General features: G+C 42.3%; 1 protein-coding gene across 1 annotated transcript in view; it reads left to right on the top strand.

Moving 5' to 3' along the window:
* The window catches only part of LOC138300144 (zinc finger protein 84-like), a 32,107-nt gene extending 10,952 nt beyond the window's left edge, over positions 1–21,155 (top strand). Inside the window, exons 2-3 of the mRNA XM_069239092.1 lie at positions 417–531; positions 16,404–21,155. Coding sequence (XP_069095193.1) covers positions 417–531; positions 16,404–16,999 — 711 coding nt within the window. The 3' untranslated portion in view covers positions 17,000–21,155. The remainder of the gene's footprint in view (positions 1–416; positions 532–16,403) is intronic.
* The last annotated feature ends 791 nt before the right edge of the window (positions 21,156–21,946 follow it).

Raw genomic sequence — 21,946 nt, 5'->3', positions numbered from 1 at the left:
GGTATGGTATGAATAGATAGGCACGATCTTATTTTACTAGCAAGATAGTTCCTAAATGTGTTCAGGAGGTTAGAGAGGCCTTTACTTTCATATTGTGTGCTTTTCAATGGGTCATATTCCTCATCAGTACAGTCTCACAGTCCGTGTGCTTGCATCACAGGAACAGGCTTGCCTCAAGGATACAGGTAACTACACTGTGCATCAGGTGAGAGCAGACTGAGGTGCTTAGACTTAATAACACCAATACTCTTTTCCAGTTGAGCAGAAGGGACTGACATTTTGCTGAGAATCAGGTTTGCAGTGAGCTATTTATTTAGTTATTCATGTTGATTTTATAGCGTAAAACCAGACTCTGTGTAAGATCAAAATCACTGTTGTTGTGATTGGGAATAAGAGGCTATAATCTTTTTTGATAGGTGTCCCAGATATTGCATGAAGTTGCTCTCAATGAAGAGCGAGTATTTGCAGAAGAGTATCAACTGCACCTTTATGAAAAACCACGAGAAACTTCTGGATATCCAGCTGCACAGGGTAAATATGAATTTTATTGACAATTCTCAATTTTTGGAATGGAGGTACTGGACAAAATTAGCTCAAAATCCAAAAGAAAGTTGACCTCCTGCACTGGCGCCTTTTAGTGCCATTGACCTGCGCCCATTGGAAGAGAACATGCGCTCCAAGATTATAAGGTATGAATATTGATTCTTCTCCTCCTTGAGCCAATTACATGTTCACATGAGCACATCATACTAGAGGGCAGTTTTGTAATGAGGATTAGTTTATGGGATGTTGAGCATTACATGAAGCAGACAGGGATAGATATGTTAAACCTATCACTGTGTAGTTTTGTGCCATACTCTCAAATGATAATATGAAAAATACAGACATTGAAAGTTGTCCCGTGAGATATTCAGCTGAGCTCAGCCCTTGCTTTCTACAGTAGCTTGCAGTGCTTTCGTAAAAATAATTTAACTCATATTCTTCTTTTTGTCCATTATTAGATACAGACCTATATGTATTAAATTGCAAAGTAATGTCTTCTAAACACTCTTCCTTCTCTCAAAAGACCTAAAGTAGCATATTAAACTACCACTTTGTTCCGTGCCATTTTTCTTTATTTTCTGAATCTGCTTTAACTTTTACAGTTATTGCACACATGTAAGCAGCTCTACTTTGTCTCTCCAGCTAATGAACATCTCACAAATGATATCAACAGTGCATGACTTCATGCACCAGTTGGTCTGACATCAAAGCACAAACCTACATGCTCCACACAGCACAAAACCTGGCTGCGCCTTTCCTTTCTCTCCTACTTGGCCAGGCTGACAGAACATAGATAAAAAATGCAAACACATCTGCACTGCAGGGTCTAGGCAAAGGCTCATTGGATGAGCTGTCCAGTGAAGGTAAACAATGTTTTATGCAGTATGACAGACTGATGCCTTTGATAATATTAGTATACTGTACTAATATCACATAATAATGACTTTTTGACCGACTGGTTCTAAGTAAAGGTGATCTATGAATTTCAATGACTTGTACATATTTACTTTCTTTTTGTAACCAGAAATTAAATTAAATGAGTTGGTCCTTTTAGGATAAATAATGAGTACAGCAAGGGGCACGGCTCATATCATGCTCTTGATCGTTCAGCATCTTGGCTTGTAGGTAGAGGAATGTAAATTGAACAGTGTTGAAAGTGTTGAAGGGCAGAGAGGCCTGCTTAGAAATCAGAGGTGATGGACAACGAGGTTTGTGAGACTGTTGTTTATGAGGAGCAGAATGTTTAGGCACTCTATGAGATGTGGAAGAGTGGTGGGAGACAGTTTGAAATCCATGACCGAGTGGTACTAGACAGTTTGTGTTTTAGGGAGTTAAAGGTAAAGGTAAGGGAGTGTGCCCGACAAGTGGAATGTTGAGGGAGAATGAGGCTGTCTAAGTGTGAGCAACTACTGAGGAACAGAATGCTAGATAGGGCATGCCAGGTTTAAGGTCATGTCTCCCCATATGAATTCCTAAACATGACTAATATTACTAGACTCTAGAGACCCATAGATTCCATGCTTGGGTACATCTTTTAGCCTGAGGTATGTTGATGTGACAGAGGTATGAACGAATGACCATACTTTGTAAAATTGTGTGTTAAAAAAGTAAGAGGCTGATTCCTAGCCAGTGAAGAGAGAGGTCTACCTTGCCCTGTGGTTTTCTTCTACTGATGTGCACGATCAGGAAATGAAGAGCAGTAACATTATTCTTTCAGTCCCTAGGTTGCTATTATGAAATGTGGGCACACTGTTGAGGTTACTGTGCCAGAAATTGCCTTTTTTTCTTGAATTTCAAATATCATGAGACCCGCGGGAAATATATCTGAGTGCTTCTACCCCACTGTCTATTTTTTTGTGTGAGACAATTTGATTAGCAATTCCGAGTGTTGGCATGGCCTTTAAAATAAAAGAGCAGCATATTTTGGAAAAGTAAAGTAAACTTCCAAGCTGTAGATACAGAAAGGAACGGGCACAAGAAGAAGACAATATATTATTTGTCATGTTTTGCTAGTTTTAAGATTAGGTATAGGGGTGTGGAATTTAACAGAATATCTACTTGTCGATCGGACAGGTTGCTTTATAAATCTACTTGTCCTGTAAAAATAATCTACTTGTCCCTTTGGTACCATGTAGTGCAGCAGCAAATTATAGTTGCAATCTTGTTATGTCAGAACTCTTATAATAACCTCTCTGATTATGCCAGGGCTAATAATATAGTAGGGCTTGAATACTAGCAATTTTAAGCCCTACTATTGCAATTTCTTTATTTTGCTACCTTTCTGCAGATTGACATACTGGGGCTGGAGGAAGCCGTAAGCAGTGTTCCCAGGGCTGGAATGCCTTTGAGATTGTACAAACCTACTAACTTACATGTTTTAAGGATTTTCTCCAGCTCTTCTATAATCTTTCTCCCTGCTCCTGCTCCTGCTTCTGACAAAGGCAGAAGTAGAACTTCCTCCAGGGTTTGGAACAAAGTGGTTGGAGGGAAAGTGAACTTGTAAATGCTCAATAGATTTTCGAATTAGCATATCTACACATGCATACATGTTTGTGCTAACATACAGTTCACAAATATTTTCTAGGAGTACGATTTCCTGGTCTACGGCTGTAAATTCTTTCACACTCACGAAAGCCACTAATGCAAAGACATACATCATGGGTGCACTTTTGTGACTTTCTTTAAGAATTGGGCCCCTAATTGGGTCTGGCGTTAAAAGACATTTTGTTTTTATTAAAATTCTATTTCTCTCTCTATCCATCAATCAGCTGGCTTTACAGTGAGTGATAGCATTCTGCTGTTACACAAGGAGCATGTTGGCGCAAAAAATAGTTTTGCCAATGTTTGTTAAAATGGCAAGAGCTTGGCAGCTCCCACAACAATAAAGTGTTGCAAAAGCCATGTCAAAATAAGACACGCACTGACAAAACCAAAAGCCTGACCGCCAATGTTAGATCAGTTGGGTTTGCCAGTGCTTGTTTATTTTCATGTTTCCCATAATCTTGTTGAAAATGGTTACACTGATTTTCCATTATGAATATCTTTTGGAAAAAAAAAAAAATAGGACCCAAAATTTCACAGTAATTTAGCAAAACCTTTTTTTCCCTACTTGCATTTTTTTTCCCTGAACATTTTATTTTGAAAGCAAAGAATTATCATTCTTGCTTACAAGTTTCTGCAGACATTTGCATCAAATTAGAGAGCATTCTGGAAGCATTATACATAGCCTCATTTTGTTAAACTTTCAAACTTGTGTACGCATTTTTTTTTCTGTAACCACTGTCAGTAGTGCAGTGTGACATTACAACATTTAATAAGAGCGCTCACCCTAATAATAAAGGCTTTGCATTAATGAACCCTAAATACAAGAAAGAACAGCATTAAAATATCGACTCAAATACAGTATAACCTCAGCTGCAGACAGTTTCCTTCCCTCTAAACTGGCAGTCAAGGGGTTTGTGCTGCAGGGGGTTGGGGCTACGTGTCCCAAGGACAAAATAAACATGAAAACATGTTGTCCTTGACCCCAAACAATATGTCCTGGGCGTCAGGCTATAGGAATTCCACACCCCTGCAGATATATGAAGTCATTTTTGAATCCCATGTCCTGGAAAACTGTGGCGGACCTCTGTTAAATTGGATGGAGGAACATCGCTAAAACAGTGTTTTATTCGTTCACAAGAATGCTGATCATAATGAATCCTCTCATAGCCCTTCTTTTGTACGTGAAGGCAGATGGGCATGTGTTACAAAGTGCTCAGAACTTAAGTTAACTCATCTGAACAGTGGGAGTGTTCAACCTGCAATTAGTTTGCTCTTTACAACATTCTAAAGGGGCCCTGTTCCTTCTGGCACTTACAGTGATAGACAGCACAAAAACCCTGCACTTTTTTACTTTAGCATTTATTGACTTTTGTTGACGTATAGATCATTAGCCAAGTATGGTCCACATATGTCGTCCTCCCACTGCCTGCTCCTACGTCAGAGATATATTTTCATTCATGATGTAATTAATGTGCAGGTGTTACTTCATGTAATAATGCTCATTAATGTGTACATGATACTTGGGTATTGTTTGACAGAAGAACATAGGCGTAGTAATTATGATGATTAACATGATTAAAAAACTGAATTTATTACGTTCAGGCTAAACATTAAAAAAATTACAGATGCTTTTATTTTGATACAAACCAGTGTTGTCTTTGAGGGTTATATTGGTACATATTTATCCTAAAGTCACCAGACTCGAACAAAGATATGAAAGTGGGGACTGCCATCATTAAAAGGAAATACATTTCAGGGGAGTGGAATGTATTAAAATAACTACTTGTCCATGGGACAGGTTGCTACTTGTCCAGTAAAAAAATCTACTTGTCCCTTTGGTGCCATGTAGTTTGGCGACAAATTATAGCAACAATTTCATTATGTACGAGCTCTGATAATAGCCTTTCTGATTATGCCAGGTCTTCTACTATAGTATGCTTGAACACTTGCAATTTGAAACCCTACTATAGCAATGTCCTTATTTTGCCACTATTCCGCAGATCTATATACTGGGGCAGTAGTTCCAGGGCTGGAATGGCTTTGAGTCTGCAAACCTACTAACTTGCATGTTTTAAGGATTTTCACCAGCTCTCCTCTAATCTTTCCCCATAATGAGAAAGGTTGGAAATTTAATCTTGACAGTGGCAGAAGTAGACGTTCTTCCAGGGTTGGGGAAAAAAGTGGTTGGAGGGAAAGTGAACTAGTCAATCAATCAATCAATCAAAAAATGTATAGAGTGCGCTACTCACCCGTGAGGGTCTCAAGGCGCTGGAGGGGTAGAGGGGGGTCACTGTTCGAACTGCCATGTCTTGAGGTTTTTTCTGAAGAGCAGGAGGTCTTGGGTCTTGCGGAGGCTGGTGGGGAGGGAGTTCCAGGCCTTGGGGGCAAGGTAGGAGAAGGATCTGCATCTGTGGTGGCGAATAAGATGCGGGGGACTGTGGCGAGTGTGAGGACGGCGGATCGGAGGTGGCGAATGGGAGTGTGGAAGTTCACTCTTTAGTTGAGGTAGGTTGAACCGGTGTTGTGGAGGGATTTGTGTGTGTGTGGATGAGGATTTTGAAGGTGATCCTCTTGTCGATGGGGAGCCAGTGAAGGGATTTGAGGTGCGATGAGATGTGTTCATGGCGAGGGAGGTCCAGGATGAGGCAGACGGCTGCGTTCTGGATTCTCTGGAGTTTGCATTTGATTTTGAGTGTGGTGCCGGCGTAGAGGGCATTTCTGTAGTCTAGCCTGCTACTGATGAGTGATGAGTCTTTCTGGTCTCTAGAGGAATCCATTTGAAGGTTTTTCGCAGCATGCGTAGTGTGTTGAAACAGGAGGAGGTAACGGCGTTGATTTGCTGGGTCATGGAGAGGGAGGGGTCCAGGATGATGCCAAGGTTGCATGCGTGGTTTGCGGGGGTAGGTGCGGGGCCTAGGGCGGTGGGCCACCAGGAGTCATCCCATATTGTTTTGTTGGGCCCAAAATTATTATTTCGGTTTTGTTGGAGTTGAGCTTGAGGTGGTTTGCTGTCATTCATGTGGCGGTGTCAAGGAGTGCAGCGTGGAGGTTGGTTTTGGCGGTAGTAGGGTTGTGGGTGAGGGAGATGATGAGTTGGGTATCGTCTGTGTAGGATAAGATGGTGATTCCGTGAGGTCGGAGGATGTTGGCGAGCTGGGTCATGTGGGGCTGAGGGAGGATCCTTGGGGGACTCTGCAGATGATTATGGTGGCAGTGGAGTGGAAGGGAGGGAGGCAGACTTTTTGGGTTCTATCGGTGAGGAAGGAGGTGAGCCAGTCTAGGACTTTGTGTCGAATCCCTGTGTTGTGGAGGCGTGTGTGGAGTGTATGGTGGCAGACAGTGTCAAAGGCAGCGGAGAGGTCCAGGAGGATGAGTGCGACGGTCTTGCCCTTGTCAACTCTAGTTCTGATGTCGTCAGTACATGTGATGAGGGCGGTCTCCGTGCTGTGGTTCTTGCGGAACCCAGACTGGGAGGGGTCGAGTGTGTTGTTTTCCTCAAGGAAGTGGAACAGGCGGGTGTTTACTAGTTTCTCAGCGACCTTGGTGGGGAAAGGGAGGAGAGAGATGGGGCGGTAGTTGGAGAGGTCGTCAGGGTCGGCTTTGGGCTTTTTTAGGAGTGCAGTGACTTCTGCGTGCTTACAGGGATCTGGGAAGGTTGCGTGTCAAATGAGCTGTTGATTATGTCGCGAAGCTTGGGGGCGATGGTTGGGCTGGCTTTGTTGTAAATGCAATGGGGACAGGGGTCGGAGGGGGATCCAGAGTGGATGGAATTCATCGTTTTTTCAGTTTCTTAAATGGTGGTTGGGGCCCAGGTGATTAGTAGGTTGAGGGGGTATGAGGGGGGTCTGTGTTGGACGAGTCGGAGGTGTGTGTGGGTGGTGTGTGTGGTTTGAAACTGTTGTATATGTCTAGGATTTTGCGGTGGAAGTGGTTTGAGAGGGAGTCGCAGAGGAGTTGTGTGTGCGTGGGGTCTATGTTGCTGGCTTTGGGTTTGGAGAGCTCTTTGATGATGGTAAAGAGTTCTTTGCTGTTGTGGGAGTTACTGTCTATGCGTTCCTTGTAGTATGCTCTTTTGGTGGTGCGTATGAGTTGGTGGTGATTGCGAATGGAGGTTTTGAGGGTGGAGAAGTTGGTGGTTGAGGGTTCCTGTCTCCAGGTTTCTCTGCTTTGCGGCATTTACGCTTGGAGTCTTGTAGTTCAGTGGTGCACCAGGGGGCGTTCTTGATGTTGCGGGCAGTGATGTTTTTTCTGAGGGGGGCGACTGAGTCTACGCAGGTAGTGATCCATTTTGCAAGGTTGAGAGAAGCAGTGTTGGGGTCGGTGGGGGGGAAGGTTCTGCGCAAGTTGGGAGTTCAGGTGTTCTGTGGGGACCTTGTCCCACATGCAGTAGGGTGTGGTGTGTTGGTGGTGGTGTGGGGGGGGTTTGGAGAAGGAGAAGTGGACGCAGTGGTGGTCAGTCCATTGGAGTTCGGTGGTGTGAGTGTAGGTTATGTGTTGGCTCGAAGTGAAGATTGCATCTAGTGTGTATCCTGCTGAGTGGGTGGGTGCTGTGACCAGTTGTTTGAGTCCGAGGTTGGTGAGGTTGTCTAGGAGGTATGAGGAGTTGTGGTCTTGTGGGTTCTCCAGGTGGAAGTTGAAATCACCGAGGAGGATGTATTCTGTGGAGGTGAGGGTGTGAGGGCTGATGGTGTCAGCAATAGTGTCACAGAAGGGGGGGCGTGGCCCTGGGGGTCTGTATATCACCTCTGAGGGTGGTGTTGTTGTTAATGTGGATTAGGAAGTGCATGTGTTCTGCGCTGTCTAGGGTGTCGTGTGTGTTGGTGGTGACCTTAATGGTGTCTTTGTGCAGGATGGCGATGCCACCTCCTGGTTTGTTTAGGCAGTCTTTGCGTTGGAGTTTGTACCCGTCAGGGGTGGCTGTGGCTATGTAAACGCTCAATAGATTTTCACATGTACAAATCTACACATGCATATTTGCTCGTGCTAAAATACAGTTCTTAAATATTTTCTAGGAGTACAATTCCTGGTCTACTTTTGTAAGTTCTTGTGAACTCATGAAAGCCACATATACCACGGGTGGTTTTCTGTGACTTTGTTTTAAGAAGTGGGTCCCTAATTAGGTCTGGCGTTAACAAAGACATTTCATTTTTATTAAACTTCTATTTCTCTCTCTATCGACTGGCTTTACTGCGAGTGATCTCATTCTGCTCTTCTACAAGGAGCATATTGGCACACAAAGTTGTTTTGTTCAGAGCCAGTAGCTATTGTGGAAACAGTGGCTGGAGGGGGCCCACTGCAAAGAACATGGAGGTGGACTCACTCAGGGCAGGTGCGGTGCGAGGGGCCATGTGGGGCCTTTGTTACAGCACTGGTGGCAATGTGTGCTTCTTGAGATAAAAAACACTTTTTTTTTCTTTTTTCCAGTGTTTCTTACAGTGGTGAGATGCTGGCAGCTCCCACAACAATAAAGTGTTAGAAAGCCATGTCAAAACAAGACATGTATTGATGAAATCAAAAGAGACGAAAAATTTCAGATCAGTTTGCTTTGCTAGTGCTTGCTTATTTTCATGCGCCCATAATCATGTTGAAAATGGTTACACTGATTTTCCATTAGGAATATTTTTTAGAAATACTAGCATGCATCAACACATTTTACTAAATGACGCTTCAAAGAAATAGCACCTAAAATTTCATGGTAGTGAAACTTTCTTCCCTACTTGCATTTTTTCCTGAACATTTTATTTTGAAAGCAAAGAATCATCACTCCTGCTTACAAGCTTCTGCAAACATTTGCATCTAATCAGAGAGCATTCTGGGAGCATTATACTTAGCCTCATATCGTTCAACTTTTCAAATGTGTGTACACTTTTTTTTCCATTTTTTTACTGGAACCACTTTAAATAGTGCTGTGTGACCTTAAAACGTTTATTTACAGTGTTCACACTAATAATGAAGGCTTCTCATTAATGAACCATAAATACAGATTTGAACAGCATTAACATAAGGGCACACATACAACCTAAACTGCAGACATTTCCCTTCTCTGTAAATTAGCAGCCAAAGGACCTGTGCCACTGGGGGCTGGTCCTACCTGTCCCAAGGACAATATAAACTAAAGCTTGTTGCCCTTGACCCCACACAATATGCCCCAGGCATCAGGTGATGTGAATTCCACATTCCTGCATTTTGTGTCAACTGTTGTGTTTGCCAGTATTACGTAAAGACTGCTGAATACAAATATGGAGATGCAGGCCACAAAAAAAATCATAAAAACCTTACTAGACATGCAGGTCGAGTATCTTGAATAATCTACTCCAGCTAACTGTAATGTACTTGACCCAGAAACTGATCTCAAATTGTATGATCCTAGCCAAATATTGTATTTTACAGTCAACTTTGTCTTCCTTCTCACATGGGTGCACCTTCAAATATGTGACTTCAGCATTTCTGCTGTAAAAAAAAATCCTCTTTTGTTAAATAAAATACACTAAACGTTTGCTCTATGTATAATAAGTCTAGCCCACATATAGGGTACACATGATCCATGCATGACTTGCCTCTTATTTACTAATACCCTTGCCATCTGGGCAGGAGTGTTTCTCAGTTTGTTTAAACACTCACTTTTAAAAACGATATTACTTAATCATGATGTAGTTCCGCACTGTCATTTACAGACCATACATTTTCAACAAATGTCCCAAAACCTTCCCACTAACTTGCAGCTTTACTGATAAAACTATATAGTGTATTAACAATAATCTGTGAAAATTGTGTTTCAGAAAACATTTATCATTTGCACATCACCAAGTAAAGCGTTCTGACATTTTTTCCATTCTATTAAAATATTTTTTTCAAAGATACTGAAATCTATTTTGAAATGTTTGTAAAATTGACTTAGTTATATAAATGTTGTGTGTTAGGAAAAACTTGATACCAAAAGCCCTTCATTTCACACAGGTCAGACAGTTCACCTTACAAAATCCTGGAACTCTACAGTCACAAGGAAAAGTATTTGCATTGCAAAAGACAAACTGACTTTTGGCCTCTGTCTCTAAACAGAGCAAATGTGACAAGAATAAGATTTAAAGGAATCTTACTTGCTAATTCAGTTTCTGACTGAACAGAAACACATGTTCTTTGTCCACTTGCCAGAAGGTTTGAGTAGAGTCTAAAAAAAAATAGCTCGACCTCATAAAATAAAACATTGAGTAGATTTTTCAAGCCCTGAGATGTAAAAAGAAAATTGCTTAAAGTCATGAACTCCAAAACAAAAAATGTACTTTGTGGAGGCGTTTGCCCTTGTGATAATGACAATAAAGGGAAGACTATGCAGGAAGTAAGAAGCATACATTATAGAGCATGAGAGTGCAGTTCTTAGGAAAAGAGAGACAGTTTCCACAGTACTGTGACATAAAATGTAACATACCAAAGTTTATATACATTGACTAGTAATAGAAAAAATCCATAGAAATCTGAGGAAAGATGTTATTATTGGACAACTTATATTAAGTTAACAAAAATCATTTTATTAACTGAATAAGGGGGTCATTCTGACCCTGGCGGTCTATGACCGCCAGGGTCGCGGATGACGGAAGCACCGCCAACAGGCTGGCGGTGCTTCATAGCCCATTCTGACCGCGGCGGTAAAGCCCCGGTCAGAAAACCGGGCCCGGCGGTTTCCCGCCGTTTTTGCCCCGGCTGGGCGAATCCGCCATGGCAGCGCTGCAAGCAGCGCTGCCATGGGGATTCTGACCCCCTTACCGCCAGCCTGTTTCTGGCGGTTGTCACCGCCAGGAAGAGGCTGACGGTAACGGGTGTCTTGGGGCCCCTGCTTTGCCCATGCCACTGGCATGGGCAGTGCAGGGGCCCCCTAACAGGGCCCCGGCCGGCTTTTCACTGTCTGCCTAGCAGACAGTGAAAAGCGCGACGGGTGCAACTGCACCCGTCGCATGGCCGCAACACCGCCGGCTCCATTCGGAGCCGGCTTCTGTGTTGCAGGCCTCCTTCCCGCTGGGCCGGCGGGTGCTAACATGGTTAGCGCCCGCCGGCCCAGCGGGAAGGTTGGAATGCTGGCAGCGGTCTTTTGGCCGCTTAGTGGGCAAATGGCGGTTCCCGCCTGGCGGGCAGCTACCGCCGCCCGCCAGACTTGGAATGACTGCCTAAGTCCTGAGTGTATATTAGTACCGGATAACAAAGGGCCTCATTTCAACTTTGGCGGGCCCACCAGGGGACCGTCAAAGCTGTGGGGAGGACCCCGCTCTATTACAAAGTTCCCTCAGGTCTGACCGGTGGGAACATTGCAATAGAGTGTTCCTGCCAGTCAGCCCCTTAAGAAGCAGAGTGCTATCTCGTAGCACAGAGGGGGGCCAACCAGCACCCTCGGAATGCAATTCAGACAGTGCGCATTCCGATGGTGCTGGGCATAGGGGGCCCTGCACTGCCCATGCCATGGCCCCAGCACACCCTCACCGCCAGCCTTTCCATGTGTTTGAAATCACTGTGGAAAAGCTGGCAGTGAGGGGAGTTGTAATCAGACAGGCAACTCTGAGTTCAGTTCCGCCCTGGCTGAGTACAACTCTGACTGCCATCAGGTACCATGTTCCCGGTGGGAAAGAAAAGTGGTAGAACAGGAAGTCGGAGAGATGTTACATGCCGGTATCATTGAATGATCCTCCAGTCCCTGGTATTCTCCCTTTGTATTGGTGCCAAACCTGAAGGTACGATTAGATTCTGCATTGACTTCCGTCAATTAAATGCTCTGTCCCACTTCAACACTTACCCAATGTCAGTGGCTGTTCAACTGCCGCATCCTTGGCGGTCCAGCCCCCAGATTTGGATGCTGACCGCCATAACACCACCAACACCCTCAGGATCATAGATCCCGTGGAGCGGCTGTGCAGAAAGCTGTGGGCAAGCATGACGGTGCCCTGGTGGCACTGCCGTGCTGATCATGACCTTTTTTTCCACCAGCCTTTTCATGGTGGTGTCACCACTATGAAAAGGCTGGCAGAAAGGCATAGGTGAGACCACAAGGGAGCCCCTGCACTGACCACGACCATGTTGTGGCATTTCAGGGGCCCCCCTCTCAGCACACTCAGAATGCGCCCTCTCAACAGACTCGGAATGCGTACTGTCTGCCGTGGCATTCCGAATGTGCTGCGTGCAGCGGCATTACCCTGGGCTCTTTCTGAGAGCCGAAGCCAATACCCATTGCACTGGCCAGCCCGGCGGAAACATCATAATATGACGGTGGGGCTCCCCACCACCTTATTGGCGGTCTGGTGGTCGGACTGCCAAAATCATAAGTCCTAACGTAAAATCTTTAACTGGGATAAACCTGCTCAACATATCCAAACTGGTCTCCATCACGGTAGTTCTGAAATCACGCTGAGGTCCCAGTCTCCTGCAAACTGTTTGGCACTTTGCCTTTCTTGGCACATTTTCTCTTACATTTGTTTAAAATAAAATGTGCTTATTGCTTTATATTTGGTCTTTTTAAAATGGCGTGGGATTCTTATTGTGTTGTTCTCTTGACTGTTTAACAGCTTTGGTACTTCTAAATGTTTTACCTACTTTCTCTAAGTTAAGCGTGCCTGCTGTGTGCCATAGCAACCAGGGGTCGAGCTCAAGTTAAAATTAATGAAGCTTTGACCTGAACCTAACAGGTTAGTTGCTTCATTACTTGTGGTGGACTACCATCCACTCCAATTAATAATTCAATTTCTTGCATGTATCAGTGAGATGAAGCTGAAATAGAGAAAACTAGCATTCCTCAAGTTTGACCACCCATGAGAATCTGCCTTCCAAAAATAAATGGACGTGACGAGAAAGTGAAAGGCAAGGCTGTGCTGCAGGACACAGAGAAGCCTTTCCCATCCCTTCTCCCACCATAGCTCACAGAACCACTTGAACCTCGGAAGGAGGGAGAGGTGAATGTTGCTTTGCTCCTGCGTCTCCTTAGCTGGGATGAACAAGAGCAAGCAGTGTAGCTGAGTCAAGGGAGAACTGGGGCCCCCTTTCACTGCTATTGCTGTGACTGTTCAGCAGCTAACAGCCGTGGCCCTGCTCGTTGCTGTTAGCTGTTGAACAATCCCAGCCAACAGCTGTGAAACAAAGGCTTCAAGCCTCGGGGATTTCAACCCCTTGAGCTCAGAGAGGCCTTTGTTTTATAATTAGGACATTCTGCCCTCAATGGGCGGAATGTTTCTGAGAACCATAGTGGGCTATACCAACCATTAAAAGCCTGTTCCATTGTTAAAGGCCCTTGACTTCAGCGCAGGCCTTTAATGCTGGAGTGGGCCTTTAATAGCCGGTGTAGCCTGTATGGTGGGATATAAGGCCTTACTAGAACATTGGAATGTTGAGATCTCCATTGAAGGCAAAGGAGTAGCTCCGAGCTTATAATGGCTGGTATAAGCTTTCTGCTCCAATATTCAAATGTTTGTCTGTATGTTTATCACTTTTTAATTTAGAACATCCCACCTTTGCTGGGTGGAATGTTCTAATCGCCTTATAGCCCTTCTGCCTTAGCAGTGTCAGTTGATTCAAACTCTTAATAATAAACTGGTCAGTTGCCAATGGATGAAAACCATGCTGTATGCTAACTCTTAACGTGAACCGTTAACATTCCACTAAATGCACTTTGGATGCAAACAATTAACAACCAATGGTTTATTAATGGGATGAAAAGGAAGGCGTTTCCATACTTGCATTCTAATTTTACAGTAGGCACTCATTTATGGATAACATTGATTTTCATATTTTGTTTTCACTTGAAAAAATAAACAATACTAGTTAAACAACAACAAATGTGAAGCAAGTCCAGGCCTTTGTAAAACGCGGGTGTGTGGTATTTTGCTTTGTGTAGCAGGGAAACCAAGTTTTTTTTTTCTTTAATTTTCTGACTATTGATTCAATATACTCTACTGTTGACCATTATCTCTCTCTACGCAGATTTTTGTGTGGTAATGAAAGCATTGGATGATGTTCCATCTGATTACTTTCAAGACATTAGGGTTGTTGCTTGGTGTTGGTTTTGAAGTGTTAGTCTTCCTGTGTGGTTTGTGCATCTTACTTCTTGATTTGCATACACCTGATGCTTTTATTTGTCGTGCATAACTGGAAAATGTAAATGCCCTCGTGCACTCTTGTTGAATTTATCAGTCAGGAGTGTTAGCCACTTTTTTCATATTTGGCCCCTTTGCACTGGAATAAACTACAGTTTACCATCCACTCCTGTAAGAAACGTAATACTCCCTAAGACATGGCTTTTCTAGTAGGGGGCCCTGGATAGGTCTCTTTACGAAATTTAACACCTTTTGGATTGCCATAACACTGGGATACTCCTCCAGGAGTGATATTTTACTCTATGCAAGAAATCCTAACATAAAAAAACATAATATTACATTAAACACTGCTCCCCAGTTAGGTGCTGAAGATCGGTCGAATATTCTGCCACCTAATTGGTCTGCCAATAAAAATCATGCTTCCCTACTCTGAAGCCCTACCATCCTGCTAGCGTGTTCAGGATACCATCCAATTCTACATGGGCATATTAAGACCAATTCTCACTGACACCAAGTGCATCCCTGAGTTTATCTCCTATGTAACTAACCACTGCTGCAGAGTGCAATGTGATGGTTATGAAGTAATTTGACTAAGCATTGTGCATATACCCACATAAGCATTTCTTTTTATGGATGAGGCTGTAGTTCTCAGAGCTATGCTTTTCCCCATTTATACTTTAAAGGGCTTGCCTCCAGCACACACCAAGGACCCTGACACCATCATTTTAACATCCCAGATTTCTTGGAACCTTGACAAGGGAAGGGAGGAACTCTCCAGATCCAGATGTGAGGGTAGGAGAGGGTTTTCACGCCACACACAAAGGCTGGCACCAGGTATAAATATTAGACCTCCTGAGCCACTCATCAGTACACTCCTGGAACAGTAGACATTACAGAAAACAGTCTGCCCTGCCACCAGAGGCCTGCCCTGCTGGTACCAGAGGATTGCCCTTCTCTCTGCGAAGGTAGACGGGACCTGCTTTTTCATCCCAGACTGAGTGACTCCAAGGGTCAGTTGGCTGACCTCAAGGTTGAGCTACAGTGACACAGTGCACTCCAGAGGCCTCCCTACAACTGCCCAGCTGACCTGCTGACCCTGACCTCCCTGAGCCGTGCTTGTTTTTGCTAGAGTGAGTTCCTGATCCCCAAGAAGTGCCTTTTCAGGTGCTGGACACTTCTCCGGCATTAGCTGAGCTCTTCCTGAGAAGAAATCAGAGATCTTACTGTTTTGTGCTGAAACGACTGACATCATGAAGTGAACTTGACCCTTTATGCTACAGCGACCACCAGCAATGACCAGCAGTGCAGGGTCTGCACTTCAGCCTACAACAATGACTGCCCACGGTGACTGCCAGCTCCAGCAGAGACCATTTGCAACGCCCGACCGGATCTTCACACTACAGCGACGACCATCCAAAATGCTCATCCTGCTCTTCCCACTACAGCGACAACCTGCTGCGATTATCTTGCTGCTCCTTGTGGCCTCCTCCACCGCAAACAGAACTCTTTGGGCCGAACTTTGTCTAGGTAACTTTTTCAGCTGGACTAACCTGGCCCCTGTATCTGACCCGCGCTCCATTGTGGTTGGCCTTAGCTTGTGACATTTTAGCATGACCAGAGGACCATGAGAGATTTTGTGCTTTTAGGCTCTATATTAACTGAAAAATTTGGAATTCAGTACCTCCAGGTCCACTGATTGGATTGTTGTCCTTCTGGGCTCATTTTGTTTATTATAATGTACTCTATGTTTCTAAATTGATATGAGATTTTACTTTTGTTGGTTTTTTCACTTTATTACTGTTTGTGAGCTGCATAAATACTTTTCACATTCCTCTAAGTGAAGCCTGACTGCTTTGTACCAAGCTACAGAAGGGTTAAGCACAGGTTAATTTAGAGGCTTCTGTGGTTCACCCCGACAATAGTTGTGGTTGTTGCCTGAGGGTGCCCTTCCATCCCTCTCAATGAATAACCCAGTTTGTTACTCATGATATCTGTATTTACCTTAGCAGTGTTACCTACTGGTAATTCCTCTAAATGTGGAATTAGTGCCATAATATTTGGATTTGTTTACTTGCTTTCTGTAGTTTTCCTTTTGTGTGCTATATTTTATATGCACTGCTTTTTCAAACAACTTTTAATTATGTTTTTTAACCAACTGTGAACTCTCACAGCTGGCCTAAAATAGTCTGCACTTCCCAATTTTAAATATATACTTTTGGTAACATCTCTTTTATTTATGTGCTCCAACAGGTGATGAAAGTAGGAACAGGAAAAAAAACATTGGCTACACTGGAGTATATGCTGAGAACACAACAACCTTCAAAGCTTTGCAGGAAAAAGAGAAATTAAATGATATCAAGGGAACTGAAAATGGAGGAAACTCTAAAAGTGATCTGTGGCCTGAAAGTAACCAGAAACTTGGAGCAGAGATAGCTACTCAATGTGAAAGTGGTTTGATGGACCCAGAGTTTTTTGAACTCTGCCGAGGAATCACTGACATGGAAGGATCCCAAACTTACAATGATTTTGAAAGTAATCTGTCAAGTGTGCATTTTTCATCAAATCAACAAAATACACATATTAATGTTAGAGGACATGCCTGTCCTGAATGTGGGATATTTTTCAAAACAAACCAGCATCTTACTCGGCACCAGAGGACACATTCAGGAGAAAGACCTTATCATTGTTCAGCTTGCGAAAAAAGATTTAGTCGAAAGTACCATCTTAATGAACACATACGAATCCACACAGGAGAGAGACCATATCAATGTACCGAATGTAAGAAAACGTTTAGCTGGAAAAAGAATTTTAATAGGCATCAGAAAACACACACAATAACATATTAAACAACTCATCAGAGATTCGTTATCTTTGTAGAATACCTAGTTTGCTAGGTTACTCTTAGGCACAGGATTGACACCCTTCAGACTCTGAACTGATTGCTCGCAGATTACATTTATTTAAAGAATAGTAATGCATTTTTACAAAAATATCACCTGGGTGACAAATCAAAACACTATGTAAAAACTGGAAATACATTTGAAAACATTAACCCTAATGGAGATAGTAGCCTTGAAGAACCCTCAATGTACTCATGTAGGCATTATTTCACTCAAAAGAGAGGTAACGTTTACTAAATAGAAGCTGAGAAGAGGACACCTACCAATTCATTTAAGCATATCCTTATTCTGAAAGTATAATGCTAATAGGAGAGCATCTACATTTATATATATTTCTAGGGGTGGGGGTTGTACCATAATTTTGAGTTTTAAATACTGTGCTACAGAAGTATCTTAGCAAACATATTGAGAAGCAAAATATGGACAAGGTAAGAATATATAGGTAAGGTTTACTTTACTTAAATCTATATCTGTGTACCTTGATGACTTATATAAATATTATCAAGGTACGTAGATGTGAAGTTAAGATTAGTACATCTATGCTTATCCATGTATGCTTACTGTCAAAATATTTTGTTTGTCAGTATTTTTGCTACAAATTATTGTGGCATGATGAATTCTGTAGTTGATATTGTGTCATACAGCCATAGATAACTCATCCGTTTTATTGTCTCTTTGTCTTTGAACATCATTATCGGCATCTTTGTAAAATTAATTACTGTATATCAGTTTAGGCATGAGCCCAGTTAATGCCTCAAGGCTTCGCAGGATGGTGAGGAGAGATGTGTGATCTGTTCTCAGATAAAAAAACAAGTGTGCAAACTACAGGGGAGGTCCTGATATTAAAATAACCCGTTTTGCTGCCCTTCATGCAGTGCACAACTTTGTGTAACTACTGCACAAAGATTAGAAAATAGCCCAGTTTTCGATTTAGCACAACATTGTCTGCTATTAAGTCATTGTCGCTGTCTGCTATTAAGTCATCGGCGGTTGCACAAAATCTGGCTGTTCTACATGACACAAGCCTTAGGGCTATGTGTCAAAGGTGAGCCAGCGGTGTGTGTAACCTAGGATTTGTATTAGAGGCTTATACTCTAGTACAAATTTCTGTGTTGAGCACTGCACATAAGTCAGGCGTGCAATTGGGGTGATTTAGAGTAAAACATGTTACAAACATATCATTTGATATACCTTGCGAACCCTTGCTATTGGCTTGTTTCACTAGTCGTTAAGGTTTGGCGGAAAATCAGACCATGCTAATTTAGTAGATCTTTCTTTCCCCTAAAATCTCTATGCCCTATACACGCCCCCCCCCTTGTATACATTCAAAGGGATATGGTGAAAGTGTTTCAGCTACTGCATGAGGGTTAACTTTCAGCACAAACAGTTTTGCATGTGAAGTCAGTTTGTTGCTGCTGTTTGCGGTGCTCTTCTTTGCACTAGCCCAAACATTTGGGATATCTGGGCCACAGTCTGCTGTCTTTTCTTTGTGGACAGGAGCTTCTGGTTTATTATTGTTTGAGATACTTATGGGCTAATATTCCCTTTGAAGTACTTTGTAAAGTTACTGCAAGTGATCAAGAAGTTAAGAATTTCCATGATCATGTACGCTACTGCAAGCGATTAAGCATTTCAATGGCCATATGATGTCTCCAGAACTCCTGTGTGCCTTCAAACAACAATTTTAAAATGCTGAAGGGTTACATTATTCCATAAAATATAAAGTGGAAGTTTCACCCTGTCTAAATGCTCTCAAGTATGACAATATTAGGTGTAAGTAGCTCATCCTATTATGGCTTTTCTTTTCATCCTGTGACTTGCAGTTTTGTTTATATCTTAACAAAATCAGTACTAAAAGTCACAGAAATATTAGTGAAGATATCGATGCCATTCTCATACATGAAGTGGGACAATTCAGAACAGTGCATTCAACGTTAAACTTATTTACTCTAAAGACCTTCTTGATTTTCCTTGTGCTTAAAGAAGTTCCTAGTTATTTTCACAGTTGCCAGGCCGGCAAGAAGAAGTGAGGGTAAATGTTCAATGAGCCTTGAAATGAAGCATGCTGCATCCCATGCGACTGGTTGCATGCTGGTCGCTGATCACAGCAGCTCCTCAAGCCTTAATGTGTATCTTCTTGTGTGTGGGAGAAGTGGCAGAAAGGTTGATTGGGTGATATCACACAAGTGAGGACATCAGAGCGATGACTGGCAGACTGGAAGGGTGCATGTCCATGGCCTGATGGATTTGCTTGATCTTTTTTGCAGGCCCTAACAGAGCTTGCTCTTCCTTTATGAGAAGGCACAGAGGTAGTACCCCTTAATCATAATGTCTGTACACTAGGGGTGCTATTACATTACTGTTTTCTTGTAATAACTTAGTACAAGCAGGAAGAGATTACATTTTCTTAATACAAGTGTTTTTTGACATTAGAATCCTACTGCAATGTGAAAATAAATTGTGGTAAATCATTGGACGATGCTGTTACTCACTTATAAGGATATAAAATATGGATTTGGAAGCATTTCTTTCACATGCTGCAATTTCAGAGTTGAAAACTGAGATGTCAACTACTACCACACCTACCCCAACTATGTCAGTTAAAACAACAACCATATGTCTTACTATAAGTGAATATCAGATCTATAAAAGAAGTAGTAAATACACAATAAAATCCATGGCTAGAACTTCTTTAAACCTTGCCTAAAGTAGGGGAAATTCTGCATTTTTAATCTTTTCTCCAAATCAGAGTTTTCTTTATTTGTTCCACCGTATTTAAATTAAGCCTGTGTGTTTCATAAGCTCCCATGAAACATCACAGTGACAAACATTTCTCAGAATATGCTCTAGATGAATGTACAAAAAACAATACCACTGATATTTAAGTACAAGATGAACTTAATAATAAAATAATCCATGGTAACTGTAGGTGTTTAAATAGGCTTTAAATATAGTATGTTTGCTCAGAAAGTAAATGTAGATATCTGCATGCAAAATGTATATTTTATGTATATTATCATTTACCCTAGTTTAGGTGACAGGAGACCTGTCATTCCAATTATTTTTTTAAAATAAACATGAATGATTGAAGCCAAAACAGATCTTGATTCCCCACTGTGATTTTTGTAAAGTTTGTAATTTGTCACACAATATTTCATCTTTTCCGAGTACATTTTAAAATGATACTTTGACAACCAGTCATCAATGTGAGATGCTGGTTAAATTTTACTGTTGGTGTGTAAAGAAAAACGTTTGCAAAAATATCAGAAATCTAGACTATCGGTGCGCTATTATTAAAGGGACACCATCTCCACGCATTTCCAATACATATTTATGTGTTTTAAGAGATTTCTTTTTTTCAAACATCATACATATTTGTCTTCAGTGCTTAAAGATGACAAAAAATATGGGAAAATAGATGATGAGACATAAGAAACACAAGGGCCTGATTACAAGTCTGGTGGTCATTAGACTGCTAGACTCGCGGTACCGGTCAGGACTGCTCCTGCCGTCGTCGTCCGACCGCCACGTTAGGACCCTTGTGGTCAGACCGCCAGGGTACTGCTGTCTCCGCCGGGATCAGTTATCCCGATGGGTTGATGGCAAGTGCAGGTCGCAATCAACCAGGGCGGTGCTGCATGATGTGCCACCCTGCTGATTACGACTTGGTTCTCCACCAGCTTTTTTATGGCAGTTTTACCACCACTAAAAGGCTGGCAGGGAACAGGTGCAGTGGGCCACGGGGGGAGCTGCACCTCCCAGGCACTTGGCTTGGGCAGTGCAGGGGCCCCCTGCCCAGCACCCTCTCAATGCTCATAATGGGCCTGGTGGGCAGGTAGCCAGTAAGGCGGCAACCTCCCTGTCAGAAGTTCGGCAGATGGGTCTGCCCAAAGACACTTTTACAAAAACTTGCTGCTTTCAGGCAATTAAGAAGTAGATTCTTTTTTAATGTTATTAAAATGTTTTTACATGAATTTTAGTTGTTAAAACACGTTTAAGCAAAACGTTTTAACTAGAACACTATTTGCTATCAAATGTTTACAGTTTTTCTTTTTTACACAAAACACTGTTCAAATGTAAAAAATAAAATGAATTGAACGTTTCCTTGATTTTTGTATGTCACAATCATTTTGTACAGCGGGATTGTGCACCTATTTCTGACATTTAATTCTAACGGATGTTATTTGTTGTCTTTTATTTTAAAATATATCACATTTGTTCAATATAAGTTGCATCACTGCTCTATAAAAACTACATACTTTCAATTTTTGAGGCAGTAGTGCAGTTGAGTGGTGCGAAAGGGGGCATCAGATTGCTGTTGAGAATAAATTTGGGTATCATATACTGGAATTTTAAAAATTTTTTAAAAGAAATATTGTAATCAATAGTACTTATTAATAGTAAATGGAAAGAGTAGCATCTGTAGAATACTGCTTGATTGGATATATACATAGATTAGCGTTGCCTATTTCTTGCAAACATCATTTACCTGCAAGTCTTTTCCACATATACGTTTACTAAGCACCTACTTAATATGTAGATACCTTTGCCTCACATACCTTTATTACACATGCCTTTTCCAAGGATCGTAAGTATAGGTGAGGTAAGGGGTGTGTAACGAGAAATGGTAATTTTAGGGTTTAGAGATGAGCAGTGGTAAACAGATGTAAGGGTCATTTTAGGGTTCAGTGCTGGGGAGTGGTAAAAGGAGATAAGTTTGATTTTAGGGTGTAAGGGAGGGGAGAGGTAAAGGAAGTTAAGGGTAATTATAGGGTTTAGGGGTGGGTGGTGACAAAGGGAGGTAACAGTAATTTTAAGGTGTAGGGTTGCGCAGTGGTAAAGAGAAGTAAGGGTCAATTTAGGGTTCAGGGTGGGTAGTGGTAAGGGGAGGTG

This window comes from Pleurodeles waltl, chromosome 6, assembly GCF_031143425.1.
Source record: "Pleurodeles waltl isolate 20211129_DDA chromosome 6, aPleWal1.hap1.20221129, whole genome shotgun sequence".
NCBI lineage: Eukaryota > Metazoa > Chordata > Amphibia > Caudata > Salamandridae > Pleurodeles > Pleurodeles waltl.
This window is presented reverse-complemented; position numbering and strand designations above follow the sequence as displayed.